We start from the raw sequence: 13,751 nt of genomic DNA, 5'->3' as shown, positions 1-13,751 counted from the left end.
GTAATCTTGAGTTGATGAATGTTTGAGGTAACTCACTTAACTGATGCTTCTCTGATTTCTCCACAGGGCTGCGTCCTTAATGGAGTAAAAAGGACGGCGATGGGCAGCCGTCTGATTGGTGGAGTGGACTCCTCTCACATCTGCTGATTGGTCGGTGCTTTTTTGGTTGTTTTGACGCTTTTATTTGGCTTCAGGAAGCAGCAGGACCTACCGACTCTAGCTACCTAGAGGAAGTGAAAGAGAAAACGGCGCGGTGAGGCAGAAAGGGACCACAAACATGGATACTATGGAAAATCTTGCCCCTGAATCTCGAGCGGAGCGGATCGCCCGCTACAAGGCAGAGAGGAGGCGGGAGCTGGCCGAGCGCTATGGCAACCAGGAAGAGGAGCTTCCCTCCAAGTGCTCCAAGAAGGAGATGGAAGGGCGTGGCACTCGCCGGGACTCCGGTGGGGTTAATGGAAGTGTGAGGGTCTATGAAGAGGAGCTTCCCCATGCTAAAATCTCCAATGGATATGAGGGAGATTCTAAACTAGATAGCACTTACCTGAACAGGTGAGGATGACCCACCCCTTTTTCCCTCAGACACATATTTATGGTTAGTTAAGTTATTGTGAATGATTCCATTTTATTCATTTAGTCTCTAATATCTCTTTGTGTCAATATTGTGTGCAACATTTTCCACCCTTTATATTATTAAAATAATGAAAATCTGAACACTTTATTGGAAGAATGTAAATTAGGGCTTTATTAGGGTTCTTTGATTGTTTATTGTTTAGAATTACACAAAGAAATTATTTATTATATGTTTTAATCATTACAACCTTTATTTGTACAATCTGTGATAGACGCTGGTAATTGTATTAAAATGTATGATAATGCACAAAAACACACTTTACCACATATATCAGATGTTTGTTGTGCGTTTTATATCATTTATATAATTTTATTCATAGGTTCTATATAGTGGCAGGTTTATATAGAGACATTAGACCTGTGGTGGCATCACTTTTGAGAAATGTTGCCCTGTTCAAGCTCATATACAGCCTCTAATAAAAACTAATAATGAATTTATTAGGGATTGTTACATAACAGATATACAGTTATGTACCAATAAAAGTCATAATCATAATAAATGTTCATGTATAGTGAATAAATAATTTAGAAATGTCTAACTAAGCCTTTATTGAACAAATAATTTTTTGTCCATTAAAATAAAACCAAGTATATTTTTAAAATCTTCTGTTTAGGATTTTAAGCTGTTCTTAAATCCCTTTTGACATCATTATATTGGTGCCGAGGAAGAATAAAGTGTTAAGTAACACATTTACAGATATTGTATGATTTGAAGATTTCTGTAAGAATTGGCGTAGTTTACCTTCTTTTGCTGCTCTATTCACATTAGCTCAGTTAATAATTGAATGAATTGTGATTGTGCTCTGGCAATTTAGAGGTTTTCATTGTTCACACTTGGATTATGGTAGCACCCATGTTTGTTTTGGAACACCTGTGTGCTGCAGTGATTGTGCAAACCACTATAATTCTAAGTAAGAAGGAGGTGATTGTTGATCCTATCACCATTCACCATGTTTGATGCATAGATGGTCTGATGATCTTAGATGAGTCAATGGGCCCTATTGTACACCCTGCACAAGGCACATTGCGATGCACATTCCTATCTTGCACCCCGCCAAAATTCAAAAATGGCATGGGCACAACTTGCCATTAAAATAGCGTCAGAGTTTCTAAAAAAATCTACCTTGATGGGTGTGGTGGTCTGGAAGTGAGTTCAGGTAAATTTCTGTCATATTGCTATTTTGGATCCAAAAAACACAGGTGCGCCACTGACTGAAATTAACCTAGACAACAGTCAATTGTCAGAGTCCATTCCTATACATGCGCCATGCACCACGGCAGAGTGCAAACTCGACTTTTAACTCAACAATAAACAGAATAAAAAATAAAATATCATTGCAGTTCTCGTAAATTAGCTGCTGATGTACTTTCACAGCATAAACGCCCAGGTCAGTGTCCTCTGCTGAGATGCACAAAAGCGCAGCACTATTAAGATACGATTGCACCAAAGTCAGAGCACATCTGACTTTTAACGGTAATGGCAAATAACTCACTAATTGGTTTATTTCACTTAACTCCCAAAACACACCCATGAATTATTAAGAGAATTAAATCCAGCTGTGCGAGACCCAATTGACTGGTTTACCTTAGATCGCTAAAACAGGGCCCAATTTTTATTTTTATTTTGCTTTGTTTGCTCCTTCGTTTCTTGCTCTATCCACACACCGGGTTTTCAGATATGTCATTTCCCGTTTGTTTCAAAAGAAAAGTTTTTTTGTCCTGCATCATTTGACTCTGTATATACTGTATCCCAGGCAGAATAGCAGCAATTACAATAGCAGCTAATTGGAATCATGTTAAACACCAGGCGCTCCTCCATCCTTCAAAATGAGGATGCCCATAGGTGCTCAGTTGGACCATTCTGTTTCCTCACTTTTGTTGAAAACCCTACTCCAGATGCTTCATCCAATACAAAATTAAAAGATATCCACATAAAGAGTCACATTCATGTTTACCATTTACACAAAAACCTTATTTTATTTTAATGAAATGTGTATCTGACAGGAGTTCTTTCAATACAATGAATAGACCAATTAAAAATATTTTTTTTTGGAGACTGTGACGATATGCACATACTGTAAAACCACCTCCAACCAATTTATTTTACTGTATATTACTGTATATACAACCTCTGCCTTCTTCTTTCATTTCTGTTTATGTTTTCCAACTCCTTTCTTCTGGTCTTTCCTCTCTTCATTGCCCCTCTCCAGGCAGTGTGCATCAGATCCGTGCAGTACACTGGCTGGGGGAGATGCCCCCCAGCTGCACACCCACGTATCGGTGGGCAAGCTGAAGAATGCCCTGCTGGAGCAAAACTGGAGCTCAGCTCCAACCGAGAAAGTGTAGGGAGATGTGTGCCTGTCTCGTTTCTTTGCACTTTAAAGTATAATTCTGCTTGCTGGTGAAGACGAATGGTGTCTAGATGTGTGTGCAAGGAGTGACTTCTAAAGCTAAAGCTGTATACACTGGTAATACACATGCATTTCAAGGTGTTTTTTGATGATAACAATCACATGCACCTTCAACAGTGTTTGGGTTTTAAGACTGACCTTTAATAAGCTTTAACCCATAAAACCTGGACTATTAACATATTTAAAGTCACAATACTTCAGTTTTCTACTGACAATGTCAGATTTGCTTTGTATGACAAGTGTTGACTTGTGCAGTAGAAAGTCTGAACTACTGATGCTGGATGTGTGGATTATGGACTTATTTTTTGAATAAGAAGTGCTGAATTACCAAAGTAAAGGATGGCAAAATTAATGATTTCATTTTCCAGTTCACCAAATGTTTGCAACCGCGGACCTATTCAATTAAAAATATTAATATTTGAAAAGATTAGTTCTGTTTATGTTGGGGAACATCTGTAATCTACCCAGTAGTTAAACCCTGCTTTAATACAATTACTGCAAGTGAATTGCTTTAAGTACTGCATAGTATACTGCATGTATTTTCTTTGAACACCAGATAGATCTTGATGAAATATAAGATAATTTTTTGTTTTTTTGGATATAAAAATGCTTTATACAAGAAACTGCTTATATACTTGATTGTTTATTAATCAGCCTTCATTATCCAGCTATTATATTGCGCTATGTAACTTTGGAGAATGTTTAGTTAAACACTCATACCCGTACAATGCTGCAGTGCTGAGTCATACTAATGTAAAATCATATCATTTTACTCTGCAGCCTCAGCCTTCATTCTTCTTTCACTTTCAGCGGGGGTTCTGTATCTCTCAGCTTGTGTAAATGCATGTGTAAAATATATCCTTCCTTAGTGGTGTCTCAATGTGTGAATTTTATTTTAAGATCCCAGACTAAGAAATACCAGATCTCACATAATGCTGCTTTAAAGTTCTATCACCTTGATTGAAGTAAAAGACTCAAAAGTTTTACCATGCTTCCATCTTCTTATGATTCAGAAACTGCTTAAAGTGACTAGCCCAATCAGGCTAGTGATTGTTTCCTAAGGGTATTAAACAAATTTGAGATGTCAGTTTGGAGGCCTTTTGGTGATTTTTGGACTGATCCTGGTGTAAACACCACTTGCACTCACTTGTGTGTTGATGGTGTAGTACACTTACTACTGACAAGAATTAATAAGCATACAGGGATGCCAGCTAGCATGACCTTTCTTTCTCTGTTTCACTCTTGAACTTTTGCTCTCTTTCTAATCCAGTGATGCAGATGGAGGCCCTAACAGGGCTCTGGAACTGGCGGTGAAAGCAGGTTCTGATGGTGGACGTCGGCGCACTCGTCGTTATCTGCCTGCAGGGGCTGCAGGGAGTCGCAAAACAAACGAGCGTTTCCGAACCCAGCCTGTTACAGCTTATGAGATGCAAGAGAGCTGCGGGTAACGAGCTGTTTTATTATGGGCTTCACACAAACACTGATGAAAACTCATCACAAAAGGTAGTGCCTCTGAAGTACAGAGGGTTAAAAGCTTTGCTCAATAGCCAAATAGTGATTATTGAGCTAAATTGGGTATCGAACCAACAACCCTGTAAAAAAAAAAAATCCAGCAGTAAAACCAGTAAACCACCACTACCGCAGAAATAAGAATACAAACAGAATTTCTCTTTTTTTTTAAATGTACATAATTGGGGTGGCTGATAGCCGTGTGGGAAGGGGATGTGAACCAGCACCTAGTAGATTATTAGCTGGAGCAGAAGGGATTGTCAGATCGGTCAACTTGGCTGTTGAACCCACAACCCTGTAATAAAAAGCGCAACATTCTAAGCAGAAGTGAAATACAAACAAAATTGCCTGATTACTTTAATAGCTGTGAACCATTAACTTTAAGGTTGTGGTTTTCAAACCCATAGGTGCTTTGGGTACTTTTGATTGTATCTTTAGGTAAGGCACTTAAGCCCCACGTGCCCCAGCTTGTAGTTTACTGCTGTCATTCTGGGCATAGTGGAATGTCGTCAATAAAATCTAAATTTAAATCTAAAAAACTAATTTAACAGCTAAAGCGAGAAGGTTGCAGGTCTTTCCCAGTGGCCAACTGTCTTTAGGGTTTGAACCCACAACCCTGTGGTAAAAAACCCATCACTCTAACTACTGAAGCACCAGTGCCCTAAAAAGTAATAATAAAATTGAAGTATCTTATAGCTTAGTGGCAAGAGATTTGAACCAACAAACAGAAAGCTGTGGGTTCAAACCCCAGGATTGCCAGGGTACTTTGCTTGTGCAGTGATTTACTTGAATCATTGTAAAGCAGCAAGCTTAAGGTTGTGGGTTCCAAATCCATTGCTCCATTTGGGTTCTCTTGCTTGTGTCCTTGGGTAAGGACCACAACCCCCAGTGCCCCAGGCTGCTTACTGCTAACTAATTTAAGCTAACTAATTTAGTCACTGGAACAAAGAGGGTTGCAGCCCACGGCCCTCTAACCACTGAAGGTTATGGTTTTAAATCCTATAATTGGCTGGGTACTCTTGCTTGTGCCCTGATTTACTTGAATCATTTAAAATCAGCAAGCTTAAGGTTGTGGGTTCCAAATCCAGTGTTTTATGTGGGTATTCTTGCTTGTGTCTTAGGGAAAGGACCTCAACCCCCCAGTGCCCCATGTTATATTATACTGCTTCCAAAATATACTAGTTTGGTTTTGCGTTTATATCCCTTTATTGAATAGAGTTTTCTTGCTTTACTCAAATGGTTGTAAATCAGCAACCGTAAGGTTATGAGTTCCAATCTCAGTTCTGATAGGATACTCTTGCAGCAGGTCAGTGAGTTTGGGTACTGATTCTAACACACTGTAATCAGTAACCCAGCACACTAACCACTGAGCCATGAGTGCCAACATAAAATTGTGGGTAGCGGAGGCTGGCGACAAGATATGTGAACCATTAACCTTAAGGTTGTGGGTTTCAAATCCAGTGCTCATTGGGTGCTTTTGCTTGTGTCAACGGGTAAGAAGCAACACCACCTCTCCTCACTGCCTCAGGAGGTGCCAGCCAGTAGGTTGATGCCGTACCACAATGCTGCCAGACAGTTTATGGTGGAATGTGGATCAAGTAAATCAAAAATACTGTTCATAGCACTGATTGCAGCCATGGCAGTATCAACACTGGGATACTCCTTTAAGCCTAATAAAGTATCTTGTTTACGTAGCACTTCAGGGGTGTGTCATTCCTTAAGAATGCATTCCTAAAAAGGGTAAAACCACAAAACACATTAAAATGCCAACTGATGCCACCATGGCACAGAGTGTTCTCTGTCAGAATGCCCAGAGTAGGTGTAAATGAAAGCTCATCATTAAAATTATGATTATTATGTCATGGTGCTAACCTGCAAAGACATGTGTGTGTATATACATGTGTGTGTATGTGTTTGCGTGTGTGTATGTGTCAGCTGCCCTAAAGGGAAGGAGCAAGGTCATAAAATCAGTGTGAAATCATCTCGCCTTTTGTCTGAATGACGTGTGTGTGTGTGTCTGGTGGTTAGAGAGCTTATGGTTGTGTTTGAGTCTGTATCTATTGGAGAGTGGGTTTTGGTCCTGCTAAGTTGTGTTTTCTTCACGCTACAGAACCATGGACAACACGGATCAGGAGAACTCAGGTAAGAACTGATTGTAGTGTGTGTGTGTGTGTGTGTGTGTGTGTGTGTGTGTGTGTGTTGGACAGGCTCTTACAGACACTTGATACTCTGTGTTATCATGAGCCCTCATGTTGGCTCAGTGTATGATCGTCTATTTGTGTGTTTAGTCTTGCAAGTATTGTATTAATGGAGTTTCACTACTAATCAAAACTTTTAGGACACCCCTTAAAGTTTTACAGGGTTTTTTGTTACTTCTTTTAAAATCAAGGGTTAAATCGAAAAACAGTTTATTCTGCTTTTGTTGGTGTACCTGTCCAGGGAAGACTGCTACTTGATTTTAAACCATTGATGTGAGCATTTGATTGCTTTCTGTGAGGATCCAACAGTAGTAAACCAACATTAGTAAAGTCAGGATATTCAATGCTCACCACCCAACCCAACCCAACCCAACCCAACCTTACCTCCAACTCCCAACCCAACTCGTTCTAAATTCGTAGTGGACGGAGCACAATCATCATTACATTACATGTTTGGGGACTTTTTTCCTCTCCATGCTGGGCCAATGGGTTCATGTGTATCTGCTCCAGGGAATCCTATTGTATTGGCTTGTATTGTACTTTTATGCACATACTAGGCTGGACAAGCTGGGTGTATTGTTGCTGTCCAGTGAAAATCATGTATCTCCAAAAGAGCAACTTAAGAAGAGAGAGATAAAACCCTTTTTAACTTTCAGTAGACTTTAATTGTCTCTGTAAAAAAAAGTTTACTTCAGGTTATTTTTTAGAATTTCTATTGTTCCATTCATCAAAACATTTAGACACAGTGTATGGGACAGTTTAAATGTTTAGATTATGTATTAAGCTAAAAAATAGACAAAAATGAAGGTACATGTTTTTCACTAGACAACATTATGTAGAACTTAAGTAGCTTTATTAGTGCTTTCAGTGTTAATGTGTTCACAAATGTGATAATTCTGAATAATTTAACTTATTTTTTATGCAAATGAATCATTACATGTTTTAACACGTTAACAATGACAGCACTCAAGTTCTACATATTATCGCTCTCCAGTGGAAATTTTTTTTTCGCATTGTAAGGCACACCAGATTATATGGCAGATTATCAGTTAACGTCTATTGTCTGGTCAATTTTTATATATAAGGAGCACCGGATTATACGATGCATTATGCGACACTACTAATAAACAGGGGTGTCGCCATGTTTTCCTTTTAATTCAGCAGGTCTCACTTCTAAGGGGGCAAGACCTGTTGAACTAAACTAAGTTAAGTAAACAAAACTGTATTTCTTAAAAAAAGCAGCAGGTTACAGGCCGATAATATTTACCTCTGAATTCCTAAAGAGCTAGCACTTAGCACGGTTAGTGGCTAATGCTAATACTGCTGAAGAACTAAACAAAAACTTTTTTATAACGCTGTACTTCAGCAGAATGGCTTTCCTCCTTACAAACTGACTGCTACAGAGTCACGTGACATATTGACAGTTTTATTTGACAATATACACATTCTGTTGCTTCTGTTTGAGTTCAGATGGTAAAATACATTTTATTGATGCTGAAATGTGATTAAGTCTTTCACTCTGCTCACTGCTTTTGTATATTTGGCATGTTTATGAGTGTCCTGATTCTTTTTAGGCTGTAGGTGGAGGTGGAAGTGTTCAAACAGGGAGCTAAGATCGAGTTTGAGTACAGTCATTCACAATAGCTGAGAGCTCCAGACCACAGTGTTCATGACAATAGACTGTGTGTGTAAGACTGTATGAGAGTGTGTGATGCGTAATGTACACACCTGCAGTCGTGCAGACAGGTGAGGATTATTTCCACCACAAGTATGAGCTGTATGCACAATATCAACTGCTATGTGCTATGTGAGTGAACTGTGTGTGTGTATGTGTGTGTTTTAGTTTTCAAGAGGTTCCAGATGAAAAGCATGAGCTCAGTGCCCAATGATTAGTCAGTGTGTGACCTCACAGCTTTAGGCTAATCGTAGTGATCTCATAGAGTAAACCTGCTAGTGTATGAGTGTGTGTGTGTGTTTGTGTGTGTTTTATATGGGGGCTGATGGTGGGTGGTTGAGGGGGTGGGGTCTAAAAAGAAGATAGACTTGTTCTACAGTGTTTTTAAAGGTTACTGTCATTTTCATGCAACAACTTTGCGTCTCCATAATGGCCAACTAATGGGAGCAGAAGAAACATTCAAATTTTTTACTGGAAATCATTGAACATATTTTTATTCCATTATATGGGTCCATTGGTCAAGAAGTTGTGGCATAAAGTAAAACTGCTACATTCACATTGTCAAATGGTGAAAATGAAAAAATAGGCTTACAAGTTATCTCAAGGGATATCTTAAAAACTGAAACCTGTATAACTTCTGAGGTCTTATCTTGTGAGTGAGGTTGAACCATGGCCAGAGTGCTCATGGCAAGGCAATGTAAGTTATCGGAGTTTGATAACTCGCCCAATAGTAATTGCAAGGTGAAAAGTGACTTTCCATTTCCGAGGTTCAGAAACATTTTCTTGATCCACAGCTTTACATGTAAACTGGAGACAGCATTACCACCCACAGTAGACAGCACAGTGGTAATGATGGTGATCTGTGACATTAGGCTAGAATTGTCCATTTGAACCGACAAGCTACTCCAACCTTAATGCAGAAAGGCCCGATACACGCATCCCACAGGTCAATACAGTGTTCTTTAGCCTTTGGTGGGACCTGACTAAAGTCATGGGACATTATACCAGTCAGTATCTGTATATTTATTTATATTTTTGGGCTGTTTTTTGCAACTTTTTGAGGTCATTTAAGTGCCATGATGATTGGTACAATAGAAATGATCCTAAATGACTTTCATTTACTTCCATTAAAATTAAGAAGGTTTCTGTGTGACAGCTACTGATATATGTAACAGCCACAATTAATTTGTCCATGACCACTTTCTATGTTAAAAATGTACACAAGTGGACATTGTATGTTACTGTGCCCTTAAAAATTCTATATGTAAGATATTTATTTTTTCATTTGAGCTTGTGATATCACGACCATGATAAAATTAATATGTAAACTAATGTAACTTTAAAAACTTTTTAGCACCATCGACAATGTAATTAGGGAAAGCAAGGTTTCATTGTACAATATATGGGTCAAAGTCAGTTGGAGAGCAGCTTAGAGATGTTTTTGTGGAATTAAAAAAAAAATTAATCCTTCTTTACCTCTTAAAAAATGATAGTTGTTGAATGTGAGTCTGTAACCATGGCTAATCAGATCAAATGTATAGATCATACCAATATTCTGTCACTGTCACCAAAAAGCAGAATGGAAATCAGTGTAAAATATTCAATTCCAAGTCATTTTTTAACATTTCTATTTTTCAAATTGTGATCACATTCTGATGCAATTTAAAGAAAATCTGACATATTTAGATTCATACTATGTTTAAAAAAATTAAACACTTGTCATAACCAAGACGCAACGTTTTTTACAAGGATCACTGTGATTGTTTGTTTAATAATGTTTAAATAATGTATGATGTCTAAATAGTGTTGAAAGCACATGCATTGCTGCTACAGCATATATGCTATTAAGTATGCTCTTTTCTTTCTCTCTTTTGCAGCAGATGTTAAAACGGATGACAGAGCCAAGATGAGTGTAGCTGCCAAGATGTCTCTGTTTAAAGTAAGTTCTATTTGAAGCTGTTTAGTGCAGTGAAAGACGACCCCACACTGTCCCTTTAGCAACCTGGCACAATGCTTTTCTAATCAGAGAGAAAATAAATCCTGCAAGTCCCGGTTGGGCTTGAGTCCCGACTGGGTAACTTTACAGAAAATGTCAGATTGCAATGCTATTGAAAGGAAGGTTGCTACTAGAGTTAAAAAATCATTACAATTTAGACATAGATATGGGCAGCTATTAACTGTATTTGTTGAGATACACAAAGTACAGAAGTAGTGTGTAACATAGCATGAATAACAGAACATGCTACAGATCTTGCCAAGAAGTAGAGGTTCCTAATGGTGTCCTGTAATCATTTATCCCATGCAGCTTAAAAATTCTCACACTGTACCTGCAGATTTTAGATTTTGCAGTAGGGATGAAAAATTCAGTTCCAACTCTTGAGAAGGCAGCACTATGTGGATAAGCATGGATTGTACTGTTGAAATAGTGAGCCAGAGAGTGTGTTCAGAAAAGTGGGGGCCACTGGTTGCAGGATTTTATTACCATAACTGGCGCAGGCTGTCAAAGTGCCTGTTATAAAGACCAAAGATGATCAATCTGGCATTGTACAGAATTGCACCCGACAACAACTTCTGAAAACATACAGTTCATGTTGGTGCTGACAAAGTTTAAAACTAGTCTGGCAAGTTTCCTATGTGTCAACTGATGCTTGCTTTGTTTTCCAACAATTGTTTGATGTGTATATGCTAATATACAGCTCTGGAAAAAATTAAGAGACCACTTCTGTCTCTGAATCATTTTTTTTTTATTTTGCTATTTATAGCTATATGTTTGAGTAAAATGAACATTCTTGTTTTACTCTATAAACTACAGACAACATTCTTATCAAATTTCAAATAAAAATATTGCCATTTAGGGCATTTATTTGCAGAAAATGAGAAATGGTTGAAATACCAAAAAAAATTCAGAGCTTTCAGACCTCAAATAATGCAAAGAAAGCAATATTTGGTGAAATAACCCTCGTTTTTTTTTTTCACAGTTTTCATCTTGCCATGTTCTCCTCCACCACTCTTACACACTGCTTTTGGATCAATTTTTGCCACTACTGGTGCAAAAATTCAAGTAGTTTAGCTTGGTTTGGTGGCTTGTGATCATCCATCTTCCTCTTGATTATATTTCAAGGTTCTCAATTTGGTAAAATCAAAGAAACGTATGGCCTCTTATGTTTTTTCCAGAGCTGTATGTATCTATTCATAATAGTAGAACCCTCTTGGGTCCTATAAAGACGTTTTAAATGTTCTGTATGCTCTATATAGAACCCTTTACCCAGTCAAAAAAAATACATTTATGCTGCTGAATAAATATAGCATTATTATTAAATAGTGCATCTGAAACACACTTACAAGAGTTTGTCCTTCAGTTTTAACTGTTGAAGTGTGTGTGTGTGTGTGTGTGTGTTTGTGTGTGTGTTGGTAATTTATGACTTGCAGGTGTGTGTTTACTGACAGACTGACTGACTGAGCCAAAAGACAGCTCATTGACCACCAAAATAAGACCTATCATGGTCATTTAGGGAATGTTACACATCTCTGCAGACAGGTATAATGCCCTTGTGCTCTTGTTTGCAGACAGTCAGCTGTGCATTAAATAGACATGCAGTAAGTAATAGAGCAGTGAGCATTAGATAGCATTAAGTACCTGCAGTGTGGTAATGAGCTGTAACTTGCAGAACTGCTGATATTGCCAGACTGTGCACTTTATTTTTAGGGGATCAGCATTAGGATTGCTTTTATCCGAGCTGGACAGTGAGTGCATGTTCTCCCTTGAGAGCAGAGTTTAATTGGGTAACTTCAGGGCAGTGAGTACACCACTACAGTGAGGAGCTGCCTGCTTATGGGGTCTGGTTTCAGTGACCTTCTTAGTGGTGTTGCAACACACTCTCTCATATATACACGTGTGAAGACCATACATTTGGTGTTTGCAAGCAAATACACTGCATCTCTAAACTTTAACATTTATTCTTAATGTATTTAACCACTGTGGCATCCAGTACTGTGGCACCATATTATTTTTTTCTTTTAAAATAGTATTAGTAGAATTGTGGATGTTGTGGTGTCCCAAATGATTGTGGTGTTGTGAGGAAGGTTTTGTGCTGTGGTGTTGATATGGGTTGCTGGGGTTGCTGTGGAGTTGTTTAATGGCTGTTTCGGTGTCTTGAGTGATTGGTGTAGTGTTGCTAAGTTGTTGCTATGCTGTTGCTAAATGGTTGTTATTGTATCCAAAGGGATTGCTGTTGTGTTTGCAAAATGGTTGCTGTGGTGCTGGTAGTTGGCATGGTATATTGAAACGTGCAATTCGAATAATTATTATATTTTAGAATTTGTTTTGTAGCCAAAAATGTTCTAGTTTTACCTATAACTATTTTCTAAGTATCAGGTCTAAAATGAGATAAGATAATCCTTTTTTAATCCCACAGCAAAGAAATTTGCATTATTTTAGCAGCACAAGGAACAGGATAGGCATGCCAGGGAATATGCAAAAATATATAAAATCTGAATATACAAAATAATACAAGATAATATAAAAAACTACAAAATATTAATCTACAAAAACGATGATATTAGAGGAAAAGTAATCCCCAGTATGTACAGTATGTATTGTGGTTATCAGTGAACAGTGATATTATAACTAAGTTATGGTTATAAAGTATAAAAATAGCAAAAAAATATGTTAATTTTATTACTGTATTTTTCACACTATAAGGTGCACCATATTATAAGGCGCACTATCCATAAATGTCTATTTTATGGTCTATTTTCATACATAAGGCGCACTGGATTATAAGGCACATTTTAAGAGACATTATACGGAACTTCTAATTCAGCAGGTATCGCTGCTGGGTGGTTGTGGGGAAGCTAACTTAGTTAAGTGAACTAGTTAAGTAAACTGGGTAAACCAAACTGTAATAATAAAAAATGCTTTCTTTTAAAGTCAAATGAGCACTGGATGTAAATCTACACAGGTTTCTCTCCTAAAAACTGTTTATTTGGGTGAGTAAAGCGCCTCCGTTTATTTACAGGAAGCTTTAGATTCCCGAATTTCTCCAGCACTTAGGGTGAAGCATTAGCATTAGCGGCTAACTGCTAGCGTCTAGCGCTACACTGCGGAGCCATGGGTGTTCCAGTCAAGTTAGGGGTGATATTAGTTGGTGTTTGTCTAAAGTTTGTATTGTAGAATGGTAAACGCGCAGGCTACAGTCCGATATATTCCCCTCTGAGTGGCAAAAGAGCAGCGGTTAGCGGCTAATGCTACTACTGCTCCAGTCTCGGTGAGCAGAACTAAACTGAAACTTCTTTACATTGCTGTACTTCAGTGGAGTGGCTTTA

General features: G+C 38.1%; 1 protein-coding gene across 5 annotated transcripts in view; it reads left to right on the top strand.

Annotated features, from left to right (window-relative positions):
* Positions 1-13,751, top strand: part of svilc (supervillin c) — a 52,318-nt gene that overhangs the window by 14,152 nt on the left and 24,415 nt on the right. For 3 of the 5 annotated variants that reach the window (XM_049467881.1, XM_022672855.2, XM_022672851.2), the window contains exons 2-6: positions 67-552; positions 2,844-2,975; positions 4,315-4,488; positions 6,664-6,695; positions 10,304-10,365. In XM_049467881.1, coding sequence (XP_049323838.1) covers positions 278-552; positions 2,844-2,975; positions 4,315-4,488; positions 6,664-6,695; positions 10,304-10,365 — 675 coding nt within the window. In that variant the 5' untranslated portion in view covers positions 67-277. The remainder of the gene's footprint in view (positions 1-66; positions 553-2,843; positions 2,976-4,314; positions 4,489-6,663; positions 6,696-10,303; positions 10,366-13,751) is intronic. The other 2 variants (XM_049467880.1, XM_049467882.1) reach the window with 2 other exon arrangements.

This window comes from Astyanax mexicanus, chromosome 19 (genome assembly GCF_023375975.1).
Source record: "Astyanax mexicanus isolate ESR-SI-001 chromosome 19, AstMex3_surface, whole genome shotgun sequence".
Lineage (NCBI taxonomy): Eukaryota > Metazoa > Chordata > Actinopteri > Characiformes > Acestrorhamphidae > Astyanax > Astyanax mexicanus.
The sequence above is the reverse complement of the archived record's forward strand: the minus strand, read 5'-3'. Positions and strand labels throughout refer to the sequence as shown.